The sequence below is a fragment of the Lepus europaeus genome, chromosome 22 (assembly GCF_033115175.1).
Source record: "Lepus europaeus isolate LE1 chromosome 22, mLepTim1.pri, whole genome shotgun sequence".
Lineage (NCBI taxonomy): Eukaryota > Metazoa > Chordata > Mammalia > Lagomorpha > Leporidae > Lepus > Lepus europaeus.
The window spans coordinates 25,390,947-25,403,152 of record NC_084848.1 but is presented as its reverse complement, the minus strand read 5'-3'; the positions used below and the strand labels follow the sequence as shown (position 1 = coordinate 25,403,152).

At 51.1% G+C, this 12,206-nt stretch overlaps 1 protein-coding gene across 1 annotated transcript in view; it reads left to right on the top strand.

The window, feature by feature from the left end:
* The window catches only part of IFT43 (intraflagellar transport 43), an 85,070-nt gene that overhangs the window by 29,494 nt on the left and 43,370 nt on the right, over nucleotides 1-12,206 (top strand). The window contains exon 3 of the mRNA XM_062181034.1: nucleotides 4,041-4,105. Coding sequence (XP_062037018.1) covers nucleotides 4,041-4,105 — 65 coding nt within the window. The remainder of the gene's footprint in view (nucleotides 1-4,040; nucleotides 4,106-12,206) is intronic.

The following is a 12,206-nucleotide window of genomic DNA, read 5'->3' as shown; positions in this document are numbered from 1 at the left end:
ATTTTAAAGATTTATTTGTTTGGGTTGGTGCTGCAGCTCACTAGGCTAATCCTCCGCCTGCGGCGCCGGCACACCGGGTTCTAGTCCTGGTCGGGGCACCAGATTCTGTCCTGGTTGCCCCTCTTCCAGGCCAGCTCTCTGCTGTGGCCTGGGAGGGCAGTGGAGGATGGCCCAAGTGCTTGGGCCCTGTACCCCATGGGAGACCAGGAGAAGCACCTGGCTCCTGCCATTGGATCAGCGCGGTGCGCCGGCAGCAGTGCGCCGGCCGCGGCGGCCGTTGGAGGGTGAACCAATGGTAAAGGAAGACCTTTCTCCCTGTCTCTCTCACTGTCCACTCTGCCTGTCAAAAAAAAAAAAAAAAAAAAAAAAAAAAAAAAAAGATTTATTTGTTTGAAAAGCAGAGTGACACACACGAGAAATTTTCCATTTGTTGGTTTACTCCCCAGTTGCCAATAACAGCCAGGTTGGGGCCAAGCTGCAGCCAGGAGCCAGGAACTTCATTCAGGTCTCCCATGTGGGTGGCAGAAACCCAAGTACTTTGGCCGTCATCTGCTACCTCCCAGGTACGTTAGCAAGAAGCTGGCTTGGAAATACGGAGTAGCCAGGACTTGAACCAGGTAGTCTGATGTGGGACGTGGGTGTCCCGTGTGGTGGCCTAACCTGCTGTGTCACAATGCCTGCCCCAGAATTCCTTGTTAAACTGTACTAGATTTGGAGGAATGACTCCTATATGTTTTGAAGCTCCTGGTGCCATGTTGTAATGGGAGGAGCGGGAAAGGAAATGCGGGAGAGGAAAAGTGGCTTTGTGTCCCCTCTAGGCAGAAAGGAGTTAACACACCACTGGATAGCCATGGCCCTCTGGGGTTTGCGGTTTAAGAAGATAGAGACTGTTCTTGTTTTCGGATGCTTAGGCAACTCCATTAACTAAGTACACAGTGTCTACCAGAAGTCAAAGTGATAGGGTAGGACAGGCTCAAAAGAGTGTGCTTCCCCCCTAGTCTGGCTATACATTTTATTCTACATGATCTCTCCTGTCATATGCTGATGTTAAATATAATGGTGATGATGGCGGCCAGCGTAGTGCCAGAGCAGGCGAGGCTGGGTAAGGCTGCTGCCTGCCATGCCGACACCCACATGGGTGCCGATTCGTGTTCCGGATGCTCCACTGCCAATCCATCTCCCTGCTAATGATCTAGGAAAACAGCAGAAGGTGGCTCAAGTGTTTGGGCCCCTGCCATCCATGTGGGAGATCTGAATGTAGCACCTGGCCCCTGGCTTTGGCCTGGCACAGCCCCAGCCATTGCGGCCATCTGGCGAATGAAACAGTAGATGGGTGATCTCTCTCTCTCTCTCTGTAACTCTTTCAAAATAAATAAAGGCATTGAGCCACTCAGGAAGGCCCCCAGACACTGATCCAAACACGTCCCGGCACTGCTGCGTTGGAGACTTAAGGTTCCAGCACAGGAAGTCTGAGGAGCTACCCTGAAACCATAGCACTGCCCATACTCAGCTTGGGCTTGTTTGTGGCTTATTCTCACAGGAACTGGTCCTTGCAGTTGCAATTGTTGTCAGAACAAATTAGCCTCTACTTTAGTTCCAGATCCTGGGACAAGGAATACGATCGATTCTGATCTGGTCAGACCAAGACTTCCCCTGGTTTAGCCAGCCATGTCTTAAAGAAACAGAGGGTCATGGAAGGTGAGGCTTCCCCTTCTAGCCTAGGGATGGGCGAGCATGGGGTGGCAGGTACACCACCTGCAGTGGTGGGGCGTGGTGCATCATGGGTTTCCCCCTGCAGATACAAACACTGCGTTTCCACTCCTGTGTCCTGTTGTTTCTCACGGAGATACACAGAACCCTCCAGTAGCTCTGTTGCCTGCCCCTTGCATAGAAGACTTAAGTTTGTTTTCTCTAAAGTGCTGCTTCCACTTTCCAGGAGTTAAGCTACATCCAAGTGTTCCGACACTTGGATCTTCTTGGTAAGTCATGTCCAGCAGATCTGGCTCTCTCTGCAAAAAGACCTTGTATGTAAGTGGAGCACGTCCTTGACAGTGAAGAGCGTGGATCAGGGTGCGAAATAAAACTATCAAAAGTACAGAGCTGGCCGGCGCCGTGGCTTAACAGGCTAATCCTCCGCCTTGTGGCGCCGGCACACCGGGTTCTAGTCCCGGTCGGGGCGCCAGATTCTGTCCCGGTTGCCCCTCTTCCAGGCCAGCTCTCTGCCATGGCCCGGGAAGGCAGTGGAGGATGGCCCAAGTCCTTGGGCCCTGCACCCGCATGGGAGACCAGGAGAAGCACCTGGCTCCTGGCTTCGGATCAGCGAGATGCGCCGGCCACAGCAGCCATTGGAGGGTGAACCAACGGCAAAAAGGAAGACCTTTCTCTCTGTCTCTCTCTCTCACTATCCACTCTGCCTGTCAAAAATAAAAAATTAAAAAAAAAAAAAAGTACAGAGCTACCCGGGCTTGGTGGGAGGGTGTTTTCTCTAAAAAATTCGAAGTTAGACTTTAAAAGAAGGGAGCAGCAACAGAACAGCCGAGGCCCAGGGGGCAGCAAACCATGCTGCCTCTTCTGTGAAGTTTTATTGGAACAGCTCTACTCATTTGTTTACTTGTTATCCCTGGCTATCTGTCGTTCTCCAGTGTCAAAGCTGCAGCAGACTTCATGTCCCACAAAATGAAAAACACCTACCTCCTGGCCTTCAGAGGAGAGCTTTGCCGACCTCTGTTTGGGTCTGCTTATCAGAGAACTTTCTTAGACCCCACGCAATACTTATATGAAGTTCTCAGAAAAATAAAATGGATATTTCAAAGAGCAGTCCTAGGAGAATCCTGGGTAATTCAAAAAGGAAATGCTCTGTGCTGTTTTATCCAACTGAAATGACTCGGGAGCGGCTGCTGATCCCTTGTTATTTCTGCATTATGCTAGACCGGAACTGGTACGTGCATGTGGGTGTCTGCACGTGCCCACTGCGGCTGAGTGCCTCCTGCGCAAATTCCTTGAGTACATTTTTTTTTTTACAGGCAGAGTGGACAGTGAGAGAGACAGGGAGAAAGGTCTTCCTTTGCCGTTGGTTCACCCTCCAAATGGCTGCTGCGGCCAGCGCACCGTGCTGATCCGAAGCCAGGAGCCAGGTGCCTCTCCTGGTCTCCCATGCGGATGCAGGGCCCAAGGACCTGGGCCATCCTCCACTGCCTTCCCGGGCCATAGCAGAGAGCTGGCCTGGAAGAGGGGCAACTGGGACTAGAACCCTGGGGTGCTGGCGCCGCAGGTGGAGGATGAGCCTAGTGAGCTGTGGCGCCAGCCCCTTGAGTACATTTTTAACCCACTGATTTAGTTTATGATTTTAAAGCAAGTCTCACTCTTGCATCTTTATTCTATTACTGTCCTGTTTATAAAAATAGTCCAGGTTATTTTCTTAAAAAAAAAAAAAAACCCTGGAAAACGCACAGTAGCACATAGGAGGAAGATTCAAATTGCCTGTAACTGAGTCCCCTCTGCGGCTCGTGCACACAGATGTTTAACACTAAGTGTCGTGTGTGAGTCTTTTCACAAAATCCTAAGAAATGAAGATGCATCGGGCTTTCCCTTACCCTTGATGCACATTGCAACGCAGCTTTTCTTAGCCACCTGGCGCCGTTATCACGTGTGTCCTCCCGTTGGCTTGTGGCCTTGTCGCTGGCCATTTCAGTCGTGTCCAGCTGGTCACTCTTCAGAAATAAATCATGGTCCGCTCTGATGCGTGCCTCGGGTGGATCCCTGGGATTGGGATGGATGGCTCGCAGAGCCTGAGTGTTTTTAAGCCTTCCAGTGGACATCCCAGACGGACCTCCAGAAACGTTTTGTCGGTTTACACACCTGTCGTGTGAGTGTGCAGGCACGCACATGTTCGCAGTAAACCAGAAACCTACTCGGAAAGCTTTGATGAGCTGGGCATTGGCACTGGTGGCCTGAACCTCTGCCAGCGTAGGGCTGAATGTGAACATTGAGTGACGTTAGTCACTGTCACTGTTACTGTCACTATTACTGTTTCCCCGCAGGAGCCCCCTCCCAAACCACCTCGGAGGCACGGAGGTTGGGCTGACGACTCCTCAAAACCATCAACGTGAGTACCAGCGGCTCCCAGGCCGTCGGGGATGGGATGGGGGCTTCACAGCTGTGTGGTTGCATTATCTTTCATAGTAGCTTTATTGAGGTGTAACTCACACGCCGTACAGTTCACGTACTTCAGTCGTCCTCAGTGTAGTCACAGAGCTGTGCAGACCTAATCAGTCTGGGAACATTTTCTCATCACTGCCTCTCCCAAAGAAACCTGGGACCTGTTGGTGGCCGCTGCTGTGGCCCTCCCACCCCCCCTGCCCTAGGCACCCACGGGCAGCTTTCCGTCTCTGTGGTTTGCCTGTTCTGCACATTGGGTATATATGGAATCTTGCATCACGTGGTCCTCTGTGACTTGCCTCTTGTGCTCCGCGTGTTTTCAGAGCTCACCCACATTGCAGTATTCTGTGTTTTTCTTAAAGTCATTTTGTAAACAAAATGGAATTGCTGTTAGAAACTGCCTCTGAGCTCCGTAGTAACAGCGCCGACAGTGTTCATTCATAAATAAGAGCTGTTGGGGCTGCCGTCACTGTGCCTCGTCGCTGTCTTGTGTTTTCTCAGGTCGGTACTGTAAGGATTGGTGCTTGACCCTCCAGTATCCCCTCAGCCTGTCCGCTTATTTCAAGATTCCTGGGAAGAACAGTCAAATGTCACAGTATGCGCGCGTGTGCGTGTGTGAGTGTGTGTGCGTGTGTGTGTGTGTGTTTAAGATTTATTTATGTATTTGAAAGGCAGAATTCCAGAGAGAGGAGAGACAGTGAGGTCTTCCATCCGCTGGTTCACCCCCCAAATGGCTGCAATGGCGGGAACTGCACCAGGTTGAAGCAAGGAGCCTGGAGCTTCTTCCCGGTCTCCCACCTGCCTGCAGGGGCCCATGAACTGGGGTCATCTTCTGCTTTCCCAGGCACATGGGCTGGGAGCTGGATCAGAATCAGAGCAGCTGGGACACAGATCAGCACTCCTATGGGATACTAGCATCACGGCAGCCTGACACGCTGTGCCACAGTACCAGCCCCGTGGCGGCACTTCCTGCCCTGCGTGGGGCCACAGTGTGCGGCTGCCATGCACATGCCATCCTCCCCTTGCTGGCTGATGCTGGACGAGGCGTTTACAGTGGCTGAGCCCCTGGAGTGGACGCGCTGGTGCTCCCTGGAGGTGGTGCAGGGGTCACAGGGAATTCTGTCCACAGCACGAATGTCGCTACTCTTTTGAGTCCCCTCCCTTGCATCCCCCAAACACACACAGCTTAGACAGTGGCTAAACGCTGTGGGTTCTGGAGCCACTTACCCCCCCCCCCCCCACTCCTTGTCTCAGGGACCTTGAGAGAGCGCTTTAACCCCTCTGGCCTCAGTTTCTGCACCATTGCACTGGGGTCACAAATAACTCTTCAGACTCAGGTGAGAATTAAATGACTGTGTCCACATAAGAGTGCAGGAGAGAGAGAAGCCTTTACGAAGCACTCGTAGATGCTGGTGCTCATTGTCTTTTATTATTATTATTATTATTATTATTATTATTATTATTATTTGAAAGAAGTACAGAAGAAGAGGGGAGAGAGAGAAAGGTCTTCCATCTGCTAGCTCACTCCCCAATGGCTGCAACGGCTGGAGCTGTGTCGATCCAAAGCCAAGAGCCAGAAGCCAGGAGCCAGGACCTTCTTTCTGATCTCCCACATGGGTGCAGGGGCCCAAGGACCTGGGCCATCTTCTACTGCTTTCCTAGGCCTTAGCAGAGAGCTGGATTGGAAGTGGAGCAGCCAGGGCATGAACCAGTGCCCATATGGGATGCTGACGCTGTGGGCCAGGGCTCTAACCCAGATCAGTGATTAATATAATGAGGGTTGCGAAATGTAGATTTTTCTAATTCCATTGTTTATTCTGTATTAATTGCCTGGAATTTTTCCTTTTTCTTCCCTTTTCTTTCTCTGTTGCTCTTTTTCAGATTATGGACTCATGGGATTGTTATTGTTTATTGTGTTATAATCAGTTTCCATCATTGTTGGATAATGTTTTCTGTTTCTGATAATAATTATTATCACTATTCCAAGTGTGGCCAGTGGGAGCTCCTTCAAGCTGGCCCTTTGCCTTTGGTCTTCCCCAATGGTTTTTGAGCATTTGCTTGCTTTCTGCGAGAGGGAGATAATTCTACAATCACTTTGTATTTTCCTTTTCCAGTCCTGGAGTCAACCACTTCTCCAAGAGCCGTGGTGAGTCTCCTTGTATTGGAGAATCTTTTTATAATTCAAGGTCTGGACATGCACTGTTCCTTCCTATTGGGAAATTCTTGCTTCTGGGCTTTCTCAGAACAGAGCTAGGAAATAATGTTTTTCGAAATACGCCGTGTCCCTGAGTATATACAAGTAGTTTCACAATCCCGACACAAATGTCATTCCAATAATGAATCTCCTAAGTGAAACTCAAGATTTTCCTGCATTATTTCTGTCCTTAGACTATATCACACTAAGATTCAGAATAATGTTTCCAGAAATTACTTGGCTTCTTTCCTGTGTGGGTTAGGTTCCAGTTTAATACTCAATCAGATTTATTTATTTCTGTTTGTGTTCAATTGTAAGGTTTTTCTTCCATCTTTTTTATTTAATTTACTTTTGAAGATGTATGACATTTCCGTGGATCAGAAGGTATCGTTGTAGAGAGAGGTACACTTGGAGATCTCTGACTCCATCCTCTCCCTCCGTCTCACCCCGTTCCGTCCCCTGTAGTGGATGATCCGTCATCTCTGGTCCGGCAGTCCCGCCCTTCAGTTTGCAGAAGCAGGTGCACGTATGTGTATTTTCAGTTTTTCCTTCTTTGCTGGGAGTAAACTGCCTTAAGTTTTCTTTTTAAAATGTAGATCTCTGAACCATGTGGAATGTATTCTGGTGAACGACTGGGAGTAGGAGTCCAGTGTTGTGCTTTTCTGAGTGGCTGTTGTCCTAGCACAAATTTTATTTTATTTTATTTTACTTTACTTATTTTATTTTATTTGAAAAACAGAGTTACAGAGAGAGGTAGAGACAGAGAGAGAGGTCTTCCATCCTCTGGTTCACTCCCCAGATGGCTGCAATGGCCAGAGCTGTGCTGATCGAAAGCCAGGAGCCAGGAGCTTCCTCCAGGTCTGTCACGTAGGTGCAGGGGCCCAAGGACCTGGGCCATCTTCCACTGCTTTCCCAGGCCATAGCAGAGAGTTGGATCAGAAAAGGAGCAGCCAGGACTAGAACCGGCGCCCATATGGGATGCCAGCCCTTCAGGCCAGGGCTTTAACCTGCTGCGCCATAACGCCAGCCCCCCTAGCACAAATTTTAAAAACACATTATTTTCTAGTGACTGGAAAAGCCACCTTTATCGTATTCTCATCTTTTGTATGTCCCTGAGTCTACTTTGGACTTGTTATTCCATTCCGGTGGTCTTCCTCCATACCCATGTATGTATGTTAGCACCACCCTGGTTTCATTAGGACATAACATTGATTTTAGTGTTAAGCAGAAGCAAGAACTTGACTTGCAAGTGTAGGTCTCCTATGCCAGTGCGAATCTTAGAGAGGAGCCTCATTTGCTAAGTTATTAGGGATTTTAATGCTTGTAAGTTGTGGAATTTACTTTGAATATGGAAATAAGACAAATTTTATGTCTGCTTCTTAGGGAGCAAAAGATTATCTCAAACGTTTCTTCCTCAGGGAAAGAACCAAAGATTTTTCCCGATCAAAGGATGTTTCCTTGTGGAGAGAGACGCTTTTCCTTTCCTTGGCTGCTTTCCTGGTGTCCACTTGTCTGGCTTCTCAGTCTCTGGGCTGGCTCCTAGACGTCGGAGTGCCCAGGGCTCATCCTTGAACCTCTCGTCTTCTCTGTGACGTTCACTCTTCACGTGAGCTCGGCCTGATCTCTCCTGCCCATGACGACTCCAGGATTTGTGTCTGCGGCATAGTCCTTCCCCGAACAGCTCCCTGCTTGTTTCCAGGGGAACCTGAAGCTGCCCGTGTCCACATTAGCCTCTAAGTCCTCCCTGTGCACCCAACCTGTGTCTCCAAAGACTTCTGCAGTCTCAGTCCATGGGGACTCCATCTTCCTCGTTACTCAGATCGTCCTTGTAGGCCTGGCTCCTCACTTTATCTCAGCGCCTTCAGTCCATCAGCAAACCATGTCAGGTCTGTGATTGACACACATCTGCTGCCTGCGCCACCAGCATCCGGCTGCACCACCAGCATTTCCAGTATTAACTCGAGTGAGAACCTCCCAGTGGGTCTCTCCTGGTTCACCTTTGCCCTCTCAGTGTTATCTCCACATAGAGTGACCCTTTGAGAGCATTTCACTTGTCTGCCCAGAATCCTCCAGTAGCATCCCACCCCATCTTGTTGTCTTGTTTAAAGATTAAACAAATCATATATATATATATATGTATGTATGTATGTATATGCACATATATATATCTGAACCAAGGATACTTTGGCACTTCAAGACATGGCCTCGGCCGGCGCCGCGGCTTACTAGGCTAATCCTCCGCCTTGTGGCGCCGGCACACCGGGTTCTAGTCCAGGTCGGGGCACCGATCCTGTCCCGGTTGCCCCACTTCCAGGCCAGCTCTCTGTTGTGGCCCGAGAGTGCAGTGGAGGATGGCCCAAGTGCTTGGGCCCTGCACCCTATGGGAGACCAGGATAAGCACCTGGCTCCTGCCATCGGATCAGCGCGGTGCGCCGGCTGCAGCGCGCCTACCGCGGCGGCCATTGGAGGGTGAACCAACGGCAAAAAGGAAGACCTTTCTCTCTGCCTCTCTCTCTCTCACTGTCTACTCTGCCTGTCAAAAATAAAAAAAGAAAAAAAGAAAAAAAAAAAAGAAAAGACATGGCCTCTTGTGTACTGCCCACAGTGGAACCCCAAGTTGGTGCAGCCACCAGTAACCAGCTGTGCTAGGGGTAGCGTGGGTCAAAAATTAAAATCACTGACAATCCGCCTGGCCCAAAAATCCCTGCGACTTTACGAGGGGCTTCCATTTGGCGTGCATTCAAGGGGTCTCAGAGAGCGCAGGGAACAATGGAATTCAAAGACTGGCGGCGGAGAGGCGCTGACAGAGTTCCTGGGAAACCCAAAGACGTAAAACCCAAAGACTTTCCCCTGGTTTACTAGGTGCAAGCTGACCTCACTTAGTATGAAGTAGCACCCCTTACCCTTCTGTTCACCTCATCTGCTTTCTCTACATACGCATAAGTACAATGTTGTCTGCAGTTTCCATGAGAGGGGACACAACTGTCTTATGTACGTACCCCCGGTACCTCAAACAGGGCCCGAGCCATACCACCCAGTGATGGTGTATTGGACAAGTGAACGAACAGCCAAGAATTTTGAAAGGATCCCTTTGCTATCAGTGTGGCAAGTGGAGATCTGGAAGGCTGGAAGACCTGCTGGGAACCAAAGCTGTAGGAAAGATGACAGCCTGAGCTAGGCAGTGGTGTGAGAAGGGGAAGCAGGGAGATTCGGGGACATTTTGGAGGCGGAGTTAGTGGGAGTGCCATTGGCTGAATGCAGGGCGAGGGGAGGAGTTAAAGGTCACTGCAAGGTGCCTGGGTCAGGGGTCAGGTTGGGTAGTGGTGCTGTAAGGTAGGGAGGACAGGAGGAGAGACTGGGGGCTGGCGCTGTACGTGCAGGTCGTTCCCACAGTTTAGCGTGTAGGAGAGAGTGAGAAGGAAGAAGACGCAGCAACAGAAGACCAGAGCGGGACCTCGGATTTGGCTGTGTGAGGTTGGCAGGGGCTTTTGAGATGGTGGCTACAGTGAGTGTGTTGGGCAAAAGAGGAAATGGGAAGTGAAGAAATGCGGACGGCACCAGGGCCACAGCTCTCAGGGCAGGAAGAGACGGTCGTTGGGGCAGGAAGTCCAGATGGAGAATCGAGTTTGTGATACAGGGAGAGCGGTGACCGGGCAGCAGGGTGGACGAGAGGTGGAGCAGGACCTCGGCAGGACTGGCCTTCTGAGGACTCTGGTTAGCTCCGACGGCAAGTAAGGGGCTGTTTTCCTCTGAGACAGGGGGGGACAGCGGCGCTTGTTGAGCTGCCTCGAGGCGCTGCCTTGGTGAGGTCGCACACGCGGACCCCTGCTTGCGCTGCTGACAGCCAGGCACAGCCCACGCCCCTGTCCGTGGAGCGGACGTTCTGGTGCAGGGCCTCGGGCGTCTTCATTCACAGCACACAGAGGCGCCAGGAGGAGGTGCTGTAAGTGAGGGGCACGTAGTGTGCTTCGTGGTTTTGCTTTGTGATGTAAGAGAAGCACTGTGGTCAGGGAGTGCCTTGCAGAGGAGGGGGGGTCAAGCTGGGCGCATGGAGGACCACAAGGAGAGGACTTGGTTTAAGGTTGGAGGGACAATAACTTGGTGGTGAATCTGGCTAAAGCGGAGAATTCACACTGGGAAGCAGTGTACTCACCTGACTTCCTCTTCGGATCCTAGTGATGGCACTGTGCTCAATGCGTGTCCTCATTTGGTACTTAGGCCTCTGCCACCCACGTGGGAGACCCCGGTGGAGTTCAAGGCTCCTGACCTTGGCTTGGCCCAATCCTAGCCATTGCGGCCGTCTGGGGAGTGAACCAGTGGATGGAAGGTCTCTCTCTCTCTCTCTGTACCTCTGCCTTTTAAATAAATTAATTAATTTAAGAACATTCCCATATAGTGGAAGGCTTAAACACCAGTTCCGCAGGCTGGCAGTCTGAGGTCAGGGTGCCATTGTGGTCAGGTTCTTGGTGAGGGTCCTTTTCCTGGTTGTGTCCCCACCTGGTCTTTCCTTGGCAACCGTGTGCAGGGAGAGAGATATCTTGTCTCTTTCTCACCCTCTTCATCTTCGTGGGAGCTGCTCCCTTGTGCCCTCGTCAATCTGGTCACCTCCCAGAGGTCCCACCTCCCAACACTACCAGTTGAGGATCAGGGGTTCAGCGTGAGAATCTGGAGGGAGAACGTGAACTTTCAGTTCACTTACGGCATCACTGTAAGTACACATTACACCAATTCTCTCGGGAAGATTCTGCCCAGTAAGACAGAGGGCCCTATGCAAGGCCGTAGCAGGATAGCGAGGCTTACGGGGCTCTCAGCTATGCCCCCACAGTGGGAAGCCCAAGGCTGGTTCTGGGTCTGACTGGAGAGTTCACAGCCAAGAAACAGGAGTTCCTGGGCTACCTTTGCTTCATTTTTGTGACGCTGCCCAAGATAGAGAGCAGGGTGTGTGTGCCCCGCCTGTCTCACTGGCTAGAGCACGCAGATGCTCACCCCTGAGTCGCAAGAGTGGGATCAGGCATTGCCCGGGCCCTGGGGTCACTGCCTGTCCCCTCTGCTGACGCCAGCGTCCCGGCTGTGCTGGAGATTCCCTCCCAGAACCAGCTATCCGAGGCCCCGAGGTCGCTGGTGTTGGGACGCTTGCGGTTTTGCTGGGTCACTGACATGGCCCCTGGGGAACAGAGCTGAACAGAGAGGAGGCCTGCTTGGTAAAGTGAGGAAGGAGAGGTGGTCTGATGAAGTTTTGTCTCAGACTGTCTGTTTGTGGGTCTGTCCCTGCATTGATCTGCAAGGGAACGAGGCAAGTAATGGCCCCTCGGGGACTTCCAGGACTTTGCTCTCAATGTCAGCCGTCATTTTCAATCACCCTCTCCCTCCCAGCCATTAATTTTGGCCCAGGATCATGGGGACTTGTCCATCTATCACTCCTAATTGACACTAAATGATCTGTCAGTTTATTGATGAACGGCAGGAGTGGAATTGTCACAATATATTTTACTTTCTAACAACTCCTCCTGACAATTTTACCTTGTCCATCTCACTCTGCTCACATAAATCTCCACTGGCCGCTCCTTCCTTCTCATGGGCTGTCCTGCTGCCAGCCGCTTCCACGCCATCTGCACGTGTCAAGGACATCAAGATGGCGGTCGAACTGCTATGAGCTGGCCCGAGCTGGCCCCCTTCCCTCCTCCTCTCTCGCTCTCTCTCTTTTAATGGCATAGATATTCCAAGAATACTAAAGGGCTTCTGTCCCCTTGCTCCGTGTCATTGCCATACCAGTCTCTTTACCTTCTTGCTAGCAGCCAGTAGTTAACTGTCGGTAGACTACCAAAGTGTGAAAGGCAAAGCTCACAGAGCCCGC